This window comes from Megalobrama amblycephala, linkage group LG2, assembly GCF_018812025.1.
Source record: "Megalobrama amblycephala isolate DHTTF-2021 linkage group LG2, ASM1881202v1, whole genome shotgun sequence".
Classification (NCBI taxonomy): Eukaryota; Metazoa; Chordata; class Actinopteri; order Cypriniformes; family Xenocyprididae; genus Megalobrama; species Megalobrama amblycephala.
This window is the reverse complement of record NC_063045.1, coordinates 19,310,052-19,324,626: the sequence shown is the minus strand read 5'-3', so window position 1 is coordinate 19,324,626 and position 14,575 is coordinate 19,310,052. Positions and strand designations below refer to the sequence as shown.

Here is a 14,575-nt window from a genome sequence, read left to right as displayed (position 1 = left end):
ATCCATTCAGTTGTTAAAATCTGTCAGACAATCATGTATATTTCATAAATATCTGACATGGTATTGTAAGTTTGTAATGTCTGCTAAATTGACCTGCCATTATAATGAAATAGGAATCACAATCAACCAATAAAGTTCGTAAGCATACAGAATATGGATTTTGTCCAGCACAATCACTACCATTTTTGAACATGGAGGAACATCACAACCCTAAACAGCAAAAGCAGTACTGTATAAATACATTTGTATTCATACAGTACATAAATTTTTGTAGAAATGTTACATGTAAACTGTTAATTCACATGCAGTTGCGGTGTTGTGGAAGAGCAATAGGAAGATAGATTGTATGTGATATAAGAATGTTTGAATTATAAGAATATGAATGTGGTGGTGGTGATGTTAAGGAAAAACATAATAGAGTGTAAAAATGAATTTTTACTTTACATGTATTACTGTAACATCTCTACAAAAATAAATGCACTGTAAAATTCATTTTTCTTTTGTGTACTACAGTATTTACTTTTCCTAGTAATTTTTTACCTACTGATACCTGCAGACAAAACCTATTATTAGGAAAAGTAACGATGTCACATGAAGGATTCTCTCATCTTTGCAAGCAGATTGGCCTTGGAAAATATATCTTGCCTCTGATAAAGGGTTGACCATCACTTGGCAGGTTGCCACAATTAGATTCGGGTGAGAAAAGAAAGACCTAATTGTGATAAACTGGGGGTGAATCTTACCAGAGTTAAATCATGTGGTTATTGCAAAATAACAGATAAGAAAATGGTATAAGAATGGCACCCTGACCAGAGACAAACTCACATGTTCTGCAGGCATCTCGGCTTGTTGCTTTGTACAATAAAGTCTTATTTGACTTCTGGAACTCTGCTTCTTGAGCTTCATTAGCAAGGAAGAGATGACTTTTCTCCACAACCATAGATAGATAGATAGATAGATAGATAGATAGATAGATAGATAGATACCATGTGGTCACCTTCCATAGGTAATTTCCGCTGTTATCTGGAGTAGGCTATGTTAAGTGCAGGAGGAGCCTCACATTCTGCTGCCGTGATCTTGTGCGAAGAGCATTTCAGTGTTTATACACAAAGATATCGCTAAAAGGTAAGCTTCATAGGTGATCTAAATATCTTAAATCATGAATTTTCATGTTAAAAAATGTTAGCTAAGTTCTATAGGGATTTAAAACAAATTTATCGTAGGCCTAATGCTGTCGTTTTCAAACACGAAAGTAGTTTCTCAGGTCTAAATATTTACCTTTTAACAAACTGTTATTACATTTTAGTGATTAACTAAAAATGCATTAATTCATTCATTCAGTCAGTCATTCTTTGTCGTACAGATTTCAGTTTCGTTTCTGGTTAAACTAGCATCTGACAGAGCGTCAGCCCTGTGTGCAAATATTGTTTGGTCCACCCTGAGCTCCTTCTGCGAAATGCTAGAAAATATGTTAACGTAAACATCTTACAGTGTTAAAAATATAGTTTATGTTGACGTGCATTAATTAAAGAGTTAGATAAGATAACAATTAAGTGTGGTTACGTCTTTGAGAGTAAAAAACTGAACGACAACCATTTTTTACTATTATTAATTTAGTCAATACTGCTGCTGCCTAAAATAAACTGTATCTGTTATACGTAAACGTTCTGTAATTTCTTTTTGCATGTCTTTTTTGTCTTGTCTTAAAGATGAAAAAAATGCTGGGAAATCTAAGCTTGGACTCCCTCTCTTCTAAATTATCAGAAAAGCAAAGAAAGCAGCTCTGTTCCTTGATGGGGAATGTTGAACTGACTCTTCTCTACAAAGCTTCTGTTCATGGATATCACGCTTCTGCCTTCCACCAGCGATGTGACCGTCAGGGTCCAACATTACTTGTAGCCTACAACCGTTCAGGCTACATCTTTGGTGGATACACTAGTGTAGATTATACTCAAAGTGGACGGGATATTAGAGATGAGAGAGCTTTCCTGTTCAGCTTTCAAGGTGTTCAACATTCAAATCCTCTCTGCATCAAAATTAACAGTGGATATACTGCACGTTATGATGATGCTAGAGTACCCAACTTTGGTGATCAGCTGTACTTTTGCTACAACAACCAACCAGTTGTGTATGATCAAAGAGCGGGGAATAATGCATTCAATTTTCATCCTGCCACAGTGTATGGGAATGACACTCAACTAACTGAATGTGAGGTGTACAAAGTGGAACAAAGTAAGTCAATTATCAGAAAAAAATGTTTATCATTTATTGTAGTTGAAACAAACATGTAGTTGTGTACATTAAATTATATAAGTTCAGAGTCCAGTATCTTAAAATGTTAACATTAGCTGTATAATAAAACTTCCTCAGAAAAAGATCCTCAGATCAGTGCCAAGGTGAAGCCGTGGAGGAATGTTGAGTGGACAGCAAAGTAAGTTTTCACTCAGTGTTATTTTGCTGCTGATTTCATACAGTATAGTGTAACAATACAGTTGTGATTTCTGTTGTAGACGAAGAGACGAGCTCATGAAAATGATCAGGAATTATAAACCCATGATGACGTCTGTGAGTCGTGTCAGAATCCTAATGATCGGTCCTGTAGGTGCTGGAAAATCCAGTTTCTTCAACTCCATCAACTCCATCTTCATGGGCCGCATGACCAGTAAAGCCATGTCAGGATCTGCAGGCACTAGCCTCACCACACAGGTACAGATTCAACAGGATTCATAGTGTTTCCTACAGAAGTCTCTCTTCAGGTTGAGGAGCAGCTCTTCAGCTCTTGATGTGTTTCTCTTCTTGGTTGGTAGTTTCGCACATACCCAGTGAAAGACGGTCGTGAGGGAAAGCCACTGCCGTTTGTGTTGTGTGACACCATGGGACTCGAGGAGCAATCAGGTGCAGGACTGGATATTGAGGACATCAGCAGCATTCTTCAAGGTCACGTACCAGACCGCTATAAAGTAAGTGCACTTGTCTTCACAATTAATGAAGACTGAAGTATAAATGATAAAATGTTTGTTTCATGCTAAATCCTCTGAATTCAGTTCAACCCCAGGACACCATTTCAACCAGATGAGCAAAAGGCCTCCAAACCTGCATCTCTACAGGAGAAGATCCACTGTGTGGTGTACGTGATAGACGCCACCAAAATCTCCCTCATGTCTGACAAACTAGAGGAAAAACTTGCTGCCATACGCAGAAAAGTGAACTCACTGGGTAAGTGAATACCATTTTTAAATAACTGTTATATCAAAGATTAATTTTAATCTAGTGACTAACACTAATACTTGCAGTTTTTTTGCATAACTCTTGTCTTATGCCATGACTGACTAATAGTTATTTACACATTTTCAGGCATTCCCCAGATGGTTTTGATGGCAAAAGTAGATGAAGCATGTCCTGATGTGGAGGAAGATCTTCAAAATGTTTATATCACTTCCTACATCAAGACGAAGGTGAGACACGCCCTGCGTTCGATTCGGAAGGCTCATCCCTCTGCCCTAGTCCCTTCAAAGGGTTTACTTTCCAGAGTGAGAGCTGCAAAGGGATGAAGGGTCAAAAAAACTCTTTTTTTGGAACGCACTTTTACGTCATCTTAACGAGACAATCAAGGAGTCGTCTTTGTCGCACATTTTGTACGCTGGTTGACCCCATAAAAAAACAACCTCTGAACGATAGATTGTGCAAGCTGCGCCTTTTGATTAACGTTAGTTTATTTATTTATTTTTGGTTTATCGCATCAAGGCCTTCGCACAAAGTCACTTTCCAAAACCTTCACCCTCTCCGCTCCTCTCTGGTGAAAACTGAGCTGCCAACCTCCACCTGAACTGCTGAGAGCATCACAACTTTTACAAAGTGGCTTAAGACACACCACTTCTGCAAAAACTTAACCACTCCACAACCTTAAACCAATATGCTTACACAAAAAAATAATATTTTTTTCTGTTCTGCATTCCTCCTCTGCTCTACCTTGTTTCCTAATCTAGTTTTCTAATAAACCTGGCATTGTATACTATAAACATTGTTGGCTCTGTGACAAATTGATTATGTTCCTCTATTGTTAGTCACTTTGGATAGAAACATCTGCTAAATGCATAAATGTGACTGAGATGTTGTTTGTCTCTGCAGGTTCAGGAGGTGAGCTCTCGGTTGGGTGTGCCGGTGTCTTGTGTGTTACCGGTGAAGAACTACAGTCAGGAGCTGGAGCTGGAGCTCAACTGTGACGTCCTGCTACTCACCGCTCTACAGCAGATGCTCAACTTTGCAGATGACTATCTGGATGATGCTGGTCCTATTTAGGACAATCTTATAAAGTGCTACTAGTGAAGTTTTTTCTCCCTTTGTAGCTGATTTAATGTTATATTTGTGTGTAATCTTATATTGGTTTGCTATTTGTACTACTTATTATAGATGTATATCTCTAGATAACCACAATAAGTCATTTTAAGATTATTCTGTTCTGTTTGTCTTCTTTCAGAATCATATATACCCATTCAAGAAAATGATAGGAAGTGCAAACAAAGATCTTATCACTTAAGCATGTTGCATTTTTGCTGTTGTAGTTGCTTGTTATATTGTTGTGCCACAGTAGTTAAAAGTGTAATACTAATGACGTGTTAGTACTGCAAATAAAGAGAAATACACAGTAAAAACTGTATAAGCATAAAATATGTTTCTTTCAATAAATGGGAAATTTGTGATTCTGTTTGAAAGTTTTGTTCAAAATGAAAATAAAAATGAATAATTTTATATACATTTTTATGACAAAATTTTACTTCTGTATAGAAAAATATATTTAATTAAATATACTTTATGTAATGATAAAGTGATTTATTTTATATTTATATTTAAAAGCCTATATTTTATCATTTTGGAACAACTGAATGATAAAAGCCTCTCTTGAACTACATTGCATATTTACCTGCATGCTTAAACAGACATTTAATACTTACTAACTTTACTGAAACCCAATCACAGAACTGAATAAGCTAAAAAAAATAAAAATACAGGGGCAAATGTGGGAGATTTGTGGTAAATCTCTTGTGCTATTTTTGTCTCACAAGGAGAGACATAGGTTCACTGATCAATGTTTATATGTGAGTAAAAGCCTAAATGAAATCTTTTCATCATAAAAAGCGATCAAGTCTTTTCTGAAAATTTGGACTAAACCACTCAATTCATATGGGTTAGTTTTACGGTCTCTTTATGATCTTGTTCGTTGCAAAGGCAGTTAATGGAGAGACATCTTCCATGTCCGTCTCCTAAGCGGTTGAAGTAGTAAACGGTGCAGCGCTTCCAGGTTCTACGTCAGAACGGCGATTCAATATTTGCCGGCTCCTGCGTCAGCATCACACTCATGCATCGAGCTGCTCACGTGAACAGCGTCCGCCAATACTGAGCCTGCGTTCGGATGTAAACATGGAAGCGCTGCACTGTGCTTATTACGTTAACTGCATAGGAAACTGACATGGAAGTGAAGAGATTGTTAAATAAAGTCATTATTTTTGTTGTAGGACCATCCATGAACGAAGCCCACCAAATGAGCACAACGCCACATTCCAAAGATTACAGCTGAATCCTCACAGAACCATTAGTGAGCCATAAAAAAGAGACCGCTCTCCCATGCCTGCTTAATTTCAAACCAGGGTTTGTATTAACAGAGCGGACCAATAAAGAAGACCCTCCTTTGTTCCACAAACTTTAAGACCAGATGACTAAGCAACACCTTTTGACAGTAATGTATAAATCTACAACGTTATCAGGAAATGGAGACTTGCGGAGAAGCCCCAAGGCACAAATCACCACAAATCAAAGTGACATTCTCCAAGAAACCTCCTCTGCCCAGCTATGCATTTCAAAGACATTCCAGAGTTTCTCTTAAACCAGCAGAAACTCTCAAAATTGTTGCTAATAATATGAATTAATCGCCAGTAGGTGCCTTGTATGCACGTCCTGATATTGCTGAGTTAGATGCATTCCTGGGTCAACATATTTTGTTGATCCTGGAACAACATTCTAGTGTGAAAATTTAGTCTTCTTAACCCTATTCCTACCCCTAAACCTAACCCTACCCACAAGTTGTCCCAAAAATCAGAGGGAAATGAATAACACTGATGTAGAAGCACCAATTCATGATTGTAAGCCTAAACTTGACATAATCTGTAAACTTGTCCCTCAAATCTGATGGTTGATTTGAATGTTGTTCCAGGATCAACAAAAATGTTGACCCAGGAACATGTTGAACTCAGCAATATCAGGTTATGGCGCCGGGGCACATAGCGTATGTATCATGTGCAACTCTTAATAAGCAAACAAACTAAGGTTGAATTGCTAGTATGTTAATTCTCTCAGGTTGCGGTCAAAGAAATAATGTTTAACGCTATACAATTGGGACTTAATTCATCCTCTGTAATCTCACAATTTCCCTGTCACTGTATGAATGAATGTGTGTTTTCGTTTAGATTAGTATAGAAGGCCAAATACACGTGAATTTTAACACGTCAATATTTGAAAAATCAATTTTTAAGTATGTGTATAAATGTTTAATGCTGTGTTCACACCAAACGCGAATAGAGCGTCTGGCGCGAATGATTTCAATGTTAAGTCAATGTAAAGACGCGTTTACGCGCGTCTGGAGGTCTTGCGGCGCGAATGAGGCGTTTAGCTATGAGGTGTCGTTTTGCTATTTTATGAGGGGTGAATTCAACAAAATTTGATGATTGCTAAGCAAACTGAGAGGAGAACTAACATGTATACGCACGCCAGCCGTCTGGCCAAAATCCCATAGTATTCAGGCGTCAGACGTAAGATATGAGACGTTAGACGTCACGGTCACGTGTTGGAGCTGCGCTCAAAGTGCGCGGCGGTATGGCGTTCCGAATGGCTCAAATATATGGCGTTCCGAATGGCTCAAATATATGACTTTGCAACATGCACTCGTCTCACTGAACGTCTCACTGACGTCTTAATTTTTTGCTATTAAATCCATTCATTTCAAGACGCAGACGAGGCGTAGACGTCACGCAGACGTCACGTAAATCACGTGTGGCAGTGAAGTGTAGAGTCAGACGTTCACGCGTGATTCACGTGTAGCAGTGAAGTTATTTATTTATTTTTTCGCTAACACGTATCAGAACACGGTCCTCACACGGCTCAGTGCAGTGTGTGAGCCAATGCACTATGGCGCGGGATCAGTGCCAAAATCAAGCTTCCGAACGACCGACCGACCGATCGAACGTCAAACCGAACGTCTATCTGAACGTCTTGTACTTTGAACGTCTAACTGAGCGTGTCGACCCACGTGACGACCTGACGTGACGCCAACGTCTTGAAATTAACTGGTTTTTAACCATGTAAGGTGCCAAGCTGATGTGTAAAGACTATAAATGTACATTACAGGCATGAAAGTATGTGTTTTACTAGCATATAACTGTAAAAACATCCTAGTCTTAATTTGATCCGTACAATCATGTTAACTGTTAGCTTTATTGCCTACTGTACAATATAGCCTATACCAGTCCATCAGACCTCTTTATCCTACTTCCCAGGAAATCTACAGAATACCAATCAGGTAATGTGCTCCAGGACAGCCTTTAGTGTGGGCTGTTAAACTAAACTCTGCTGGTCGTGTCCCTGCAGGAACTAAATTGTATAGCCTTGCTTTATACACCTTTTTCCACCAGTTACTTTAAAAAATAATAATTAGTTATAGTAGTTACTTCTCACAAATAGTAGCTGAGTTAGTAACTAAGTTACTTCATTCTCAATTACCAGGGAAAGTAACTATTGGGTTACTTTTTAATTTTCTTTTTTCAAATATGTCAAATAACTTGGATGCCCTAATATTAAATATGTTAAATGAATGAAATGGACACTAAATAGAATAAAATATTTTTATAAAACATTGTACCTAATCTACACTATTTTAATGTTGCTGTGGGGCAACGTGAGAGACAACTATCAAATTCAATATATTATTGTAAATATTATCATTACTATGGAACAATAAAAAACAATAGATGGTTTAGAACTTTTAATATTTATTGCACAGGCTACAACTGGCCAACAAATAAGTCTAAAAATAAATTATGCTTGATCCTTCTTGACTTATGATCCGCTCTTATTCACGACATGAAATTTATCTGTACTGTAGGCTACTGTTGGTAGCCATTAAAGAAAACGTATTTCACATTTATGTTTAAATAGGCCTATTATAATGTTATTTTTTAATTTCATCTATTTGATAATAAAGACTATAAATGGACATTATAGGCACTAAATAAAGATATTTTATACCTAAATACTAAATCCTGGACATTACAGGCAATACACATCTAAAACAACACTAACACAAACATATTTCTTTCCTGAATCCATGTGCTCCTCCATTGTTTTAGTTTCAAAAAGCAGACTGTCCACAGATATTCTATATTCTTAATTTGACCTATATTATCATTCTAACTTGTTGTTATTGTTAATTTTATTTCCTGCTGCAATGTTCACAGTCCATGCAAGACACTCTAAATTAATAAATTGTTAATTATTGTAATTGCCTGTATATCATCAGAATCTCTTTATCCTTTTTCCCATGAAATCAACAGAATATTCAGTTGATATCATGTGAAGCCTCAGGAGAGCCTTTAAAATGTTTTTGAATGAAAGTTTAACATTACAGTTCCTTTAGTGGACAGTTGCTCTTACCCTCTTTCCTTCATCTCAGTTGAATGAGATTTGGTGACAAAATTATCTTTAATTATCTGTAAAATTATCTGTCTACACACACAAATAAAAACTAGGATTGATTTGGTTGATTAAAGGTAGGCTATGTAGCCTACCCGAGCTCAAAAGTCAATATTGAGGCATGCCTTTTAGAAAATATATTGTCTATATAACTTATACTTTACATTCTGTAGAAGTGTGTTGCTGTGTTTTTATTTTATTATCAGACATGAAAAATACATACTAGGCTATCATAAAAGCAATTTCTCATTCTCTTGAAAAAAAAAATGAAAATTCTTTGGTACAGTCATGCAATTGATTGTGTGTCTGCTGTTTCCTAATTCATCAATTGTCATTTAGATTAAATATGATATTTGTTCCCTGATGAATAGTTTTACTCCTTAAAACATTAGTTCCTTGCATGAGTCATTTAATGCAAAATGGTTGAACTAGTTGCCATAAACTGTCAAGTGTCAAGCATATTTTCTATACATTTCTATTAGACTTTTTTTTAATGTGTCACGAATTGAAGAATTGCAGAGGTGAATTTTGAATTTTACAAATGAAGGGAAATGTAAGGGGCTAGATCCGAACACGATAGACAGTCACTTTTTAAAATGAAATATCAAAAGGATAAACAACAGACTTTATTTCCACAGCCTTGAGTTTTTGAACTGATCTCTTGAATAAATGATACAATGATACATAAAATACATTTTATCAGACACTTGTCGCCACCTAGCGAAATATCATATATTTATTTCATGTAACACGTTCCTTCACGTGCTTACGTGTTGTTAACGCGTTCCTATGGCGATCGGTCGGAAGTGCGAGTAACCGATCGTCTTCCCAACGTGTTGTTTACGTGTAAAGACACGTTGTAACACGTTTGTGCTTTTCTTACCTTAATTTAACTCATGATTCGATTGTATCCTTTTCCACACGCTTGGACGGCTAATTTGGAAAAGAACGAGACATTCCACGAACATTTTCTCCATCTCCCATTAAAAGTTTTAGGAACAAACTTCTATTTTCGAAATGCTAAAGCTACGCCTAAATTAAATAAGCTATTGATATATTGCATAAAATATCCTGACCATTTAAATCAGATATATACTTATACTTACATCTACTTCTTACATCTACACACATCGGAATTCGACCTCGTCTTTTGTAAACAGTAGCCTAAAGTTTGATTTGATTGGCCAAAAACTTTTACAATTTATTTTTTTTCATTCTAATTTGTTACAGAGCAGTGACTTGATCATATTATTTAACTTATAGAAATAGAATAGCTGCAAGATTCCTTAATGCTTATTATGAAATTATTGAGACCCTAACCCTATTTATTTATAATTAGGCCTATAAAACAATTATAAATTAATTATAAAATACTGCCCCTGCAACAACAACAATTTCTTCTTTCTTTTATTTTTAATCAGTAGGCCTATTTGATGTGACCATACTTTGTTTTTAGAACCACACCAATTTGACTACATAAAAATAGACATGTCAAGCTTTCTATAGATATATTTCTCATGTCTGTGAGTCAAGCAGACTATACTGAGTCTCGGTTCATTTAGCCTATAAGTCGCGCTCCAGTTCATGCACCAGTGATCGCGCCCGCGCCTGCCATGATTATATTGTCTACTTTATTTGCTTCTTATTTATTAAATCTAGGCAATTGGTTGATGAAACATTGATTTAAATTAAGATACATTTTTTACAAAACGAAATTCACTTTAAGAAAGGCTTTCTACAAAACAAAACTTAAAGAAGTGGTCAAAATCATGTCTGACCCACTTCATGACTCCCGATATATTGGCATCATATGATGCATCTTACTCATGCTGTTCACTTTTCAATATCAAATAGATGAAATTAAAAAATAACATTATAATAGGCCTATTTAAACATAAATGTGAAATACGTTTTCTTTAATGGCTACCAACAGTAGCCTACAGTACAGATAAATTTCATGTCATGAATAAGAGCGGATCATAAGTCAAGAAGGATCAAGCATAATTTATTTTTAGACTTATTTGTTGGCCAGTTGTAGCCTGTGCAATAAATATTAAAAGTTCTAAACCATCTATTGTGTTTTATTGTTCCATAGTAATGATAATATTTACAATAATATATTGAATTTGATAGTTGTCTCTCACGTTGCCCCACAGCAACATTAAAATAGTGTAGATTAGGTACAATGTTTTATAAAAATATTTTATTCTATTTAGTGTCCATTTCATTCATTTAACATATTTAATATTAGGGCATCCAAGTTATTTGACATATTTGAAAAAAGAAAATTAAAAAGTAACCCAATAGTTACTTTCCCTGGTAATTGAGAATGAAGTAACTTAGTTACTAACTCAGCTACTATTTGTGAGAAGTAACTACTATAACTAATTATTATTTTTTAAAGTAACTGGTGGAAAAAGGTGTATAAAGCAAGGCTATACAATTTAGTTCCTGCAGGGACACGACCAGCAGAGTTTAGTTTAACAGCCCACACTAAAGGCTGTCCTGGAGCACATTACCTGATTGGTATTCTGTAGATTTCCTGGGAAGTAGGATAAAGAGGTCTGATGGACTGGTATAGGCTATATTGTACAGTAGGCAATAAAGCTAACAGTTAACATGATTGTACGGATCAAATTAAGACTAGGATGTTTTTTACAGTTATATGCTAGTAAAACACATACTTTCATGCCTGTAATGTATATTTATAGTCTTTACACATCAGCTTGGCACCTTACATGGTTAAAAACCAGTTAATTTCAAGACGTTGGCGTCACGTCAGGTCGTCACGTGGGTCGACACGCTCAGTTAGACGTTCAAAGTACAAGACGTTCAGACAGACGTTCGGTTTGACGTTCGATCGGTCGGTCGGTCGTTCGGAAGCTTGATTTTGGCACTGACCCCGCGCCATAGCAATCATCACATTTTGTTGAAGTCACCCCTCATAGTTGAATTCACCCCTCATATGCATGTTGCAACGTCATATTAATGAGCTCGTCCGAACGCCATAGACTAGAGATGATAGACCTGCACAGTTTTGTTCACACGTATTTAACACGTATTTCACGCGTGAAATACACGTCAAATACATGTATTTAACGTGTTGTTGACGTGTTAAAATTCACGTGTATTTGGCCCTCTCGGCTTTCCATAGATTAGTTTGTGTGTTCAATAAAGTCATGTTGATTTTTACATTTAACGTTACAAGTGTCTTGTGCTGTGTGCTTACAAATTACTGCCGAATGCGGTTTACAGGTTTGATAGAAAGAGAACGATTGAGCGCGTGTGAGCTGGCTGGCCCTGAGCCAAATCAGTGGCGGTAAGAATACTGTCATGTTTGCGGACTAAATACATCAACATGAGAGGCAACGCGAAACGAAAAGAAATGTGAAATAAAACGCCATGTTTTAATGAAAAGTGGTGGAAATAACGGATGATGGGCACAGAATGATAACAAAACTCTGAGACATTTACAATTACACAACCATCACAGGTGTAGCTTGCAAACTCAAAATACATCAGTTATATACTGTACCTCAGTTTAAATAGATGTTTGTGTGTGGTGGTGGTGGTGGTGGTGTGGGTTTCAGGGATGTTTAGATAACTATAAAAGAGTTAACGTTCACTTTTCTTAAAAATATTTAGCTATCAGTTTAAATGCTTCAGTTTGTTTTCACTATATAATATATTAAAACATATGGAAGCATTTAAACTGATATAATACTGTATATCAGTTTATATACTTAAATATTATATTATATAATTATATTTTATTATATTATAATGTAAGCCTAATAATAAATTGATCTCACAAGGGGATTGTTTAGGGCTCCTTGCCACGAAAAATCCTGAAACCTCCTGGTATATAAAATCTGGGAATTTCATAAGCAATAAACATGTAATTTTGATGGTTTAACACTGTCTGATGCTAATAATTGACTGTACAAAAACACATGGTTGTTCCAAACCATCATTGTAACTGCTCAAATTATATTATTATAAAGAATTGAACTGTCCTGCAGGAGGACAGAAATAATTTTTTAATAGAATTTCTTGGTAAAGAGTGGTACAGTTAATACAGCAATGTGAAAAAATCTCAAGTAACCTAAAATGTGCTTAATTTAGTGACTGAACTGCTTGTTTTCAAACATATTATTTAATATATCACTAAGTTACATCAAGGGTCAAATAAAATAGAAACGGCACATTAAAGTTAAATGTTACAGTTGTATGATAAAACCATTTTTTTTTTGTGTGTGTTTACGTTCATTGTACAGGTCTGATATAAAGTATATTTTTTGCTCAGGTGGCCAAAATGTGCGCTCAACAGAGAAAAGTTTTGCTCAGTGAGAAAAAAAATTAGAGGGAACATTGTGTACCACAACCTGCATGGGGATGTTTTTATAATTATATTGAAAGTTCTTTACTTGATAGAAGTATGAACTATCAATCAGGCAACAGAAGTACATGTAGTAGATTGTGTACAAGTTTTGATCATGTTCATAATTTAGAAATTTGCATATCAAATTATATATTACAGTAGGCTTTATAGGGTTAAAATGTCATTTTAATATTACTGAAAGGATGTTCTAATGCTAATCTTTATTCAATATTTCCCAGTCCTTCAGGTCAAGGAGAAACCATGGAGGAAGGTTCTGTGGACAGCTGAGTATGTTTCCTCTAAATATTCTTATCACAGTGTTGCAGATTTTACATAATAATCTTCAATATTAAAGTTGTGATTTCTTTTGTAGTCAAAGAGCAGAGCTCATTGAAAAGATCAGGAATCATAACCCCTGATAACATCTGTCAGCCGATCTCAAATCCTAATGATCGGTCCTGTAGGTGCTGGAAAATCCAGTTTCTTCAACTCCATCAACTCCATCTTCATGGGCCGCATGACCAGTAAAGCCATGTCAGGATCTGCAGGCACTAGCCTCACCACACAGGTACAGATTCAACAGGATTCATAGATACATTTGAAAATGGCATTTACGTTTCAAAGCGCTTTCCGTCCACATAAGCGTCACACAACTGTCAGAAAATGTTACAATCATCTTACTGCGTATGTGTCAAATGTAATAAATGCTCACTGAGATGATACCAGAAGACCAGAATAATATAGCCATAATATAATCATAATATAGTTTGCTATTCTTCTGGCACAATCGTTTTATTAGCATAATATCTCACCACTTACCGGTGCGTCCAGGTTGCACTCAATTGCCATTGCGTTCATGTTTTGCCACAGGGCAGCAACTGCAAGTAGATTTTCTGTCATCTTTACAGGAATGTAATATAAAATTTATCTCAAATAGCTATGTCCTAAAGACCGTAATCCATGCGACCCCAGTGGATGAATCAATGTCTTCTGAAGTGAAACAATAGATAGGCTAGGAAAAATACTAATAATTTAAACTGTTTTAAGTTTCCCACCAACTGTCATACATGTATGGGTTACAGTCCACTTATGGATTCAAAGAGATGGACTGTTTTCTTAAAGATATTTGTGCTTATGTGAAGAAAGTAAGTCATATACAGTCAAACCAAAATTTATTCAGACACCATGAACATTTCATTCATTAATAGTTTATTCACTATAGTATAAAATTAATTTTATGAATTTTACACATGTATTCTATATAGGTGCTTGTGCATTTTCATAGTAATGTACTGTATATCATGAGAATACTGTGCATTACATGAATACTATGCAGTTAGTGTTTTGTGGATTCTAGTCTTTCCTGTCACAACATTACGGAGCCCCAGACATGGCATGCAGCAGGAAAAAAGATAGTAGGCTAAATCATGCGCATGATTTATAAATCGAGGTAAC

The 14,575-nt window shown here is 35.9% G+C and overlaps 1 protein-coding gene across 2 annotated transcripts; it reads left to right on the top strand.

Moving 5' to 3' along the window:
• The first annotated feature begins 970 nt into the window (after window positions 1-970).
• Window positions 971-4,700, top strand: LOC125251849 (interferon-induced protein 44-like). Of its 2 annotated transcripts, none has more exons than XM_048164961.1 (8): window positions 971-1,125; window positions 1,710-2,232; window positions 2,371-2,431; window positions 2,511-2,706; window positions 2,808-2,960; window positions 3,045-3,216; window positions 3,355-3,455; window positions 4,129-4,700. In XM_048164961.1, exons 2-8 carry the CDS (start codon window positions 1,710-1,712, stop codon window positions 4,297-4,299), a joined length of 1,377 nt encoding a protein of 458 aa, XP_048020918.1. In that variant the 5' UTR covers window positions 971-1,125; the 3' UTR covers window positions 4,300-4,700. The 2 variants fall into 2 exon arrangements, with proteins under 2 accessions (XP_048020918.1, XP_048020924.1); XM_048164967.1 differs by having other exon boundaries at window positions 983-1,125; window positions 1,765-2,232.
• Window positions 4,701-14,575: the final 9,875 nt, after the last annotated feature.

Bases quoted from the DNA above. Each gene is read 5' to 3' on its own strand.
- LOC125251849 (XM_048164961.1), top strand. From the start codon at position 1,710: ATGAAAAAAATGCTGGGAAATCTAAGCTTGGACTCCCTCTCTTCTAAA. The intron at 2,961-3,044 runs GTAAGTGCACTT...CTCTGAATTCAG, and splicing joins ACGTACCAGACCGCTATAAA to TTCAACCCCAGGACACCATT. The intron at 3,456-4,128 runs GTGAGACACGCC...TTGTCTCTGCAG, and splicing joins CTTCCTACATCAAGACGAAG to GTTCAGGAGGTGAGCTCTCG.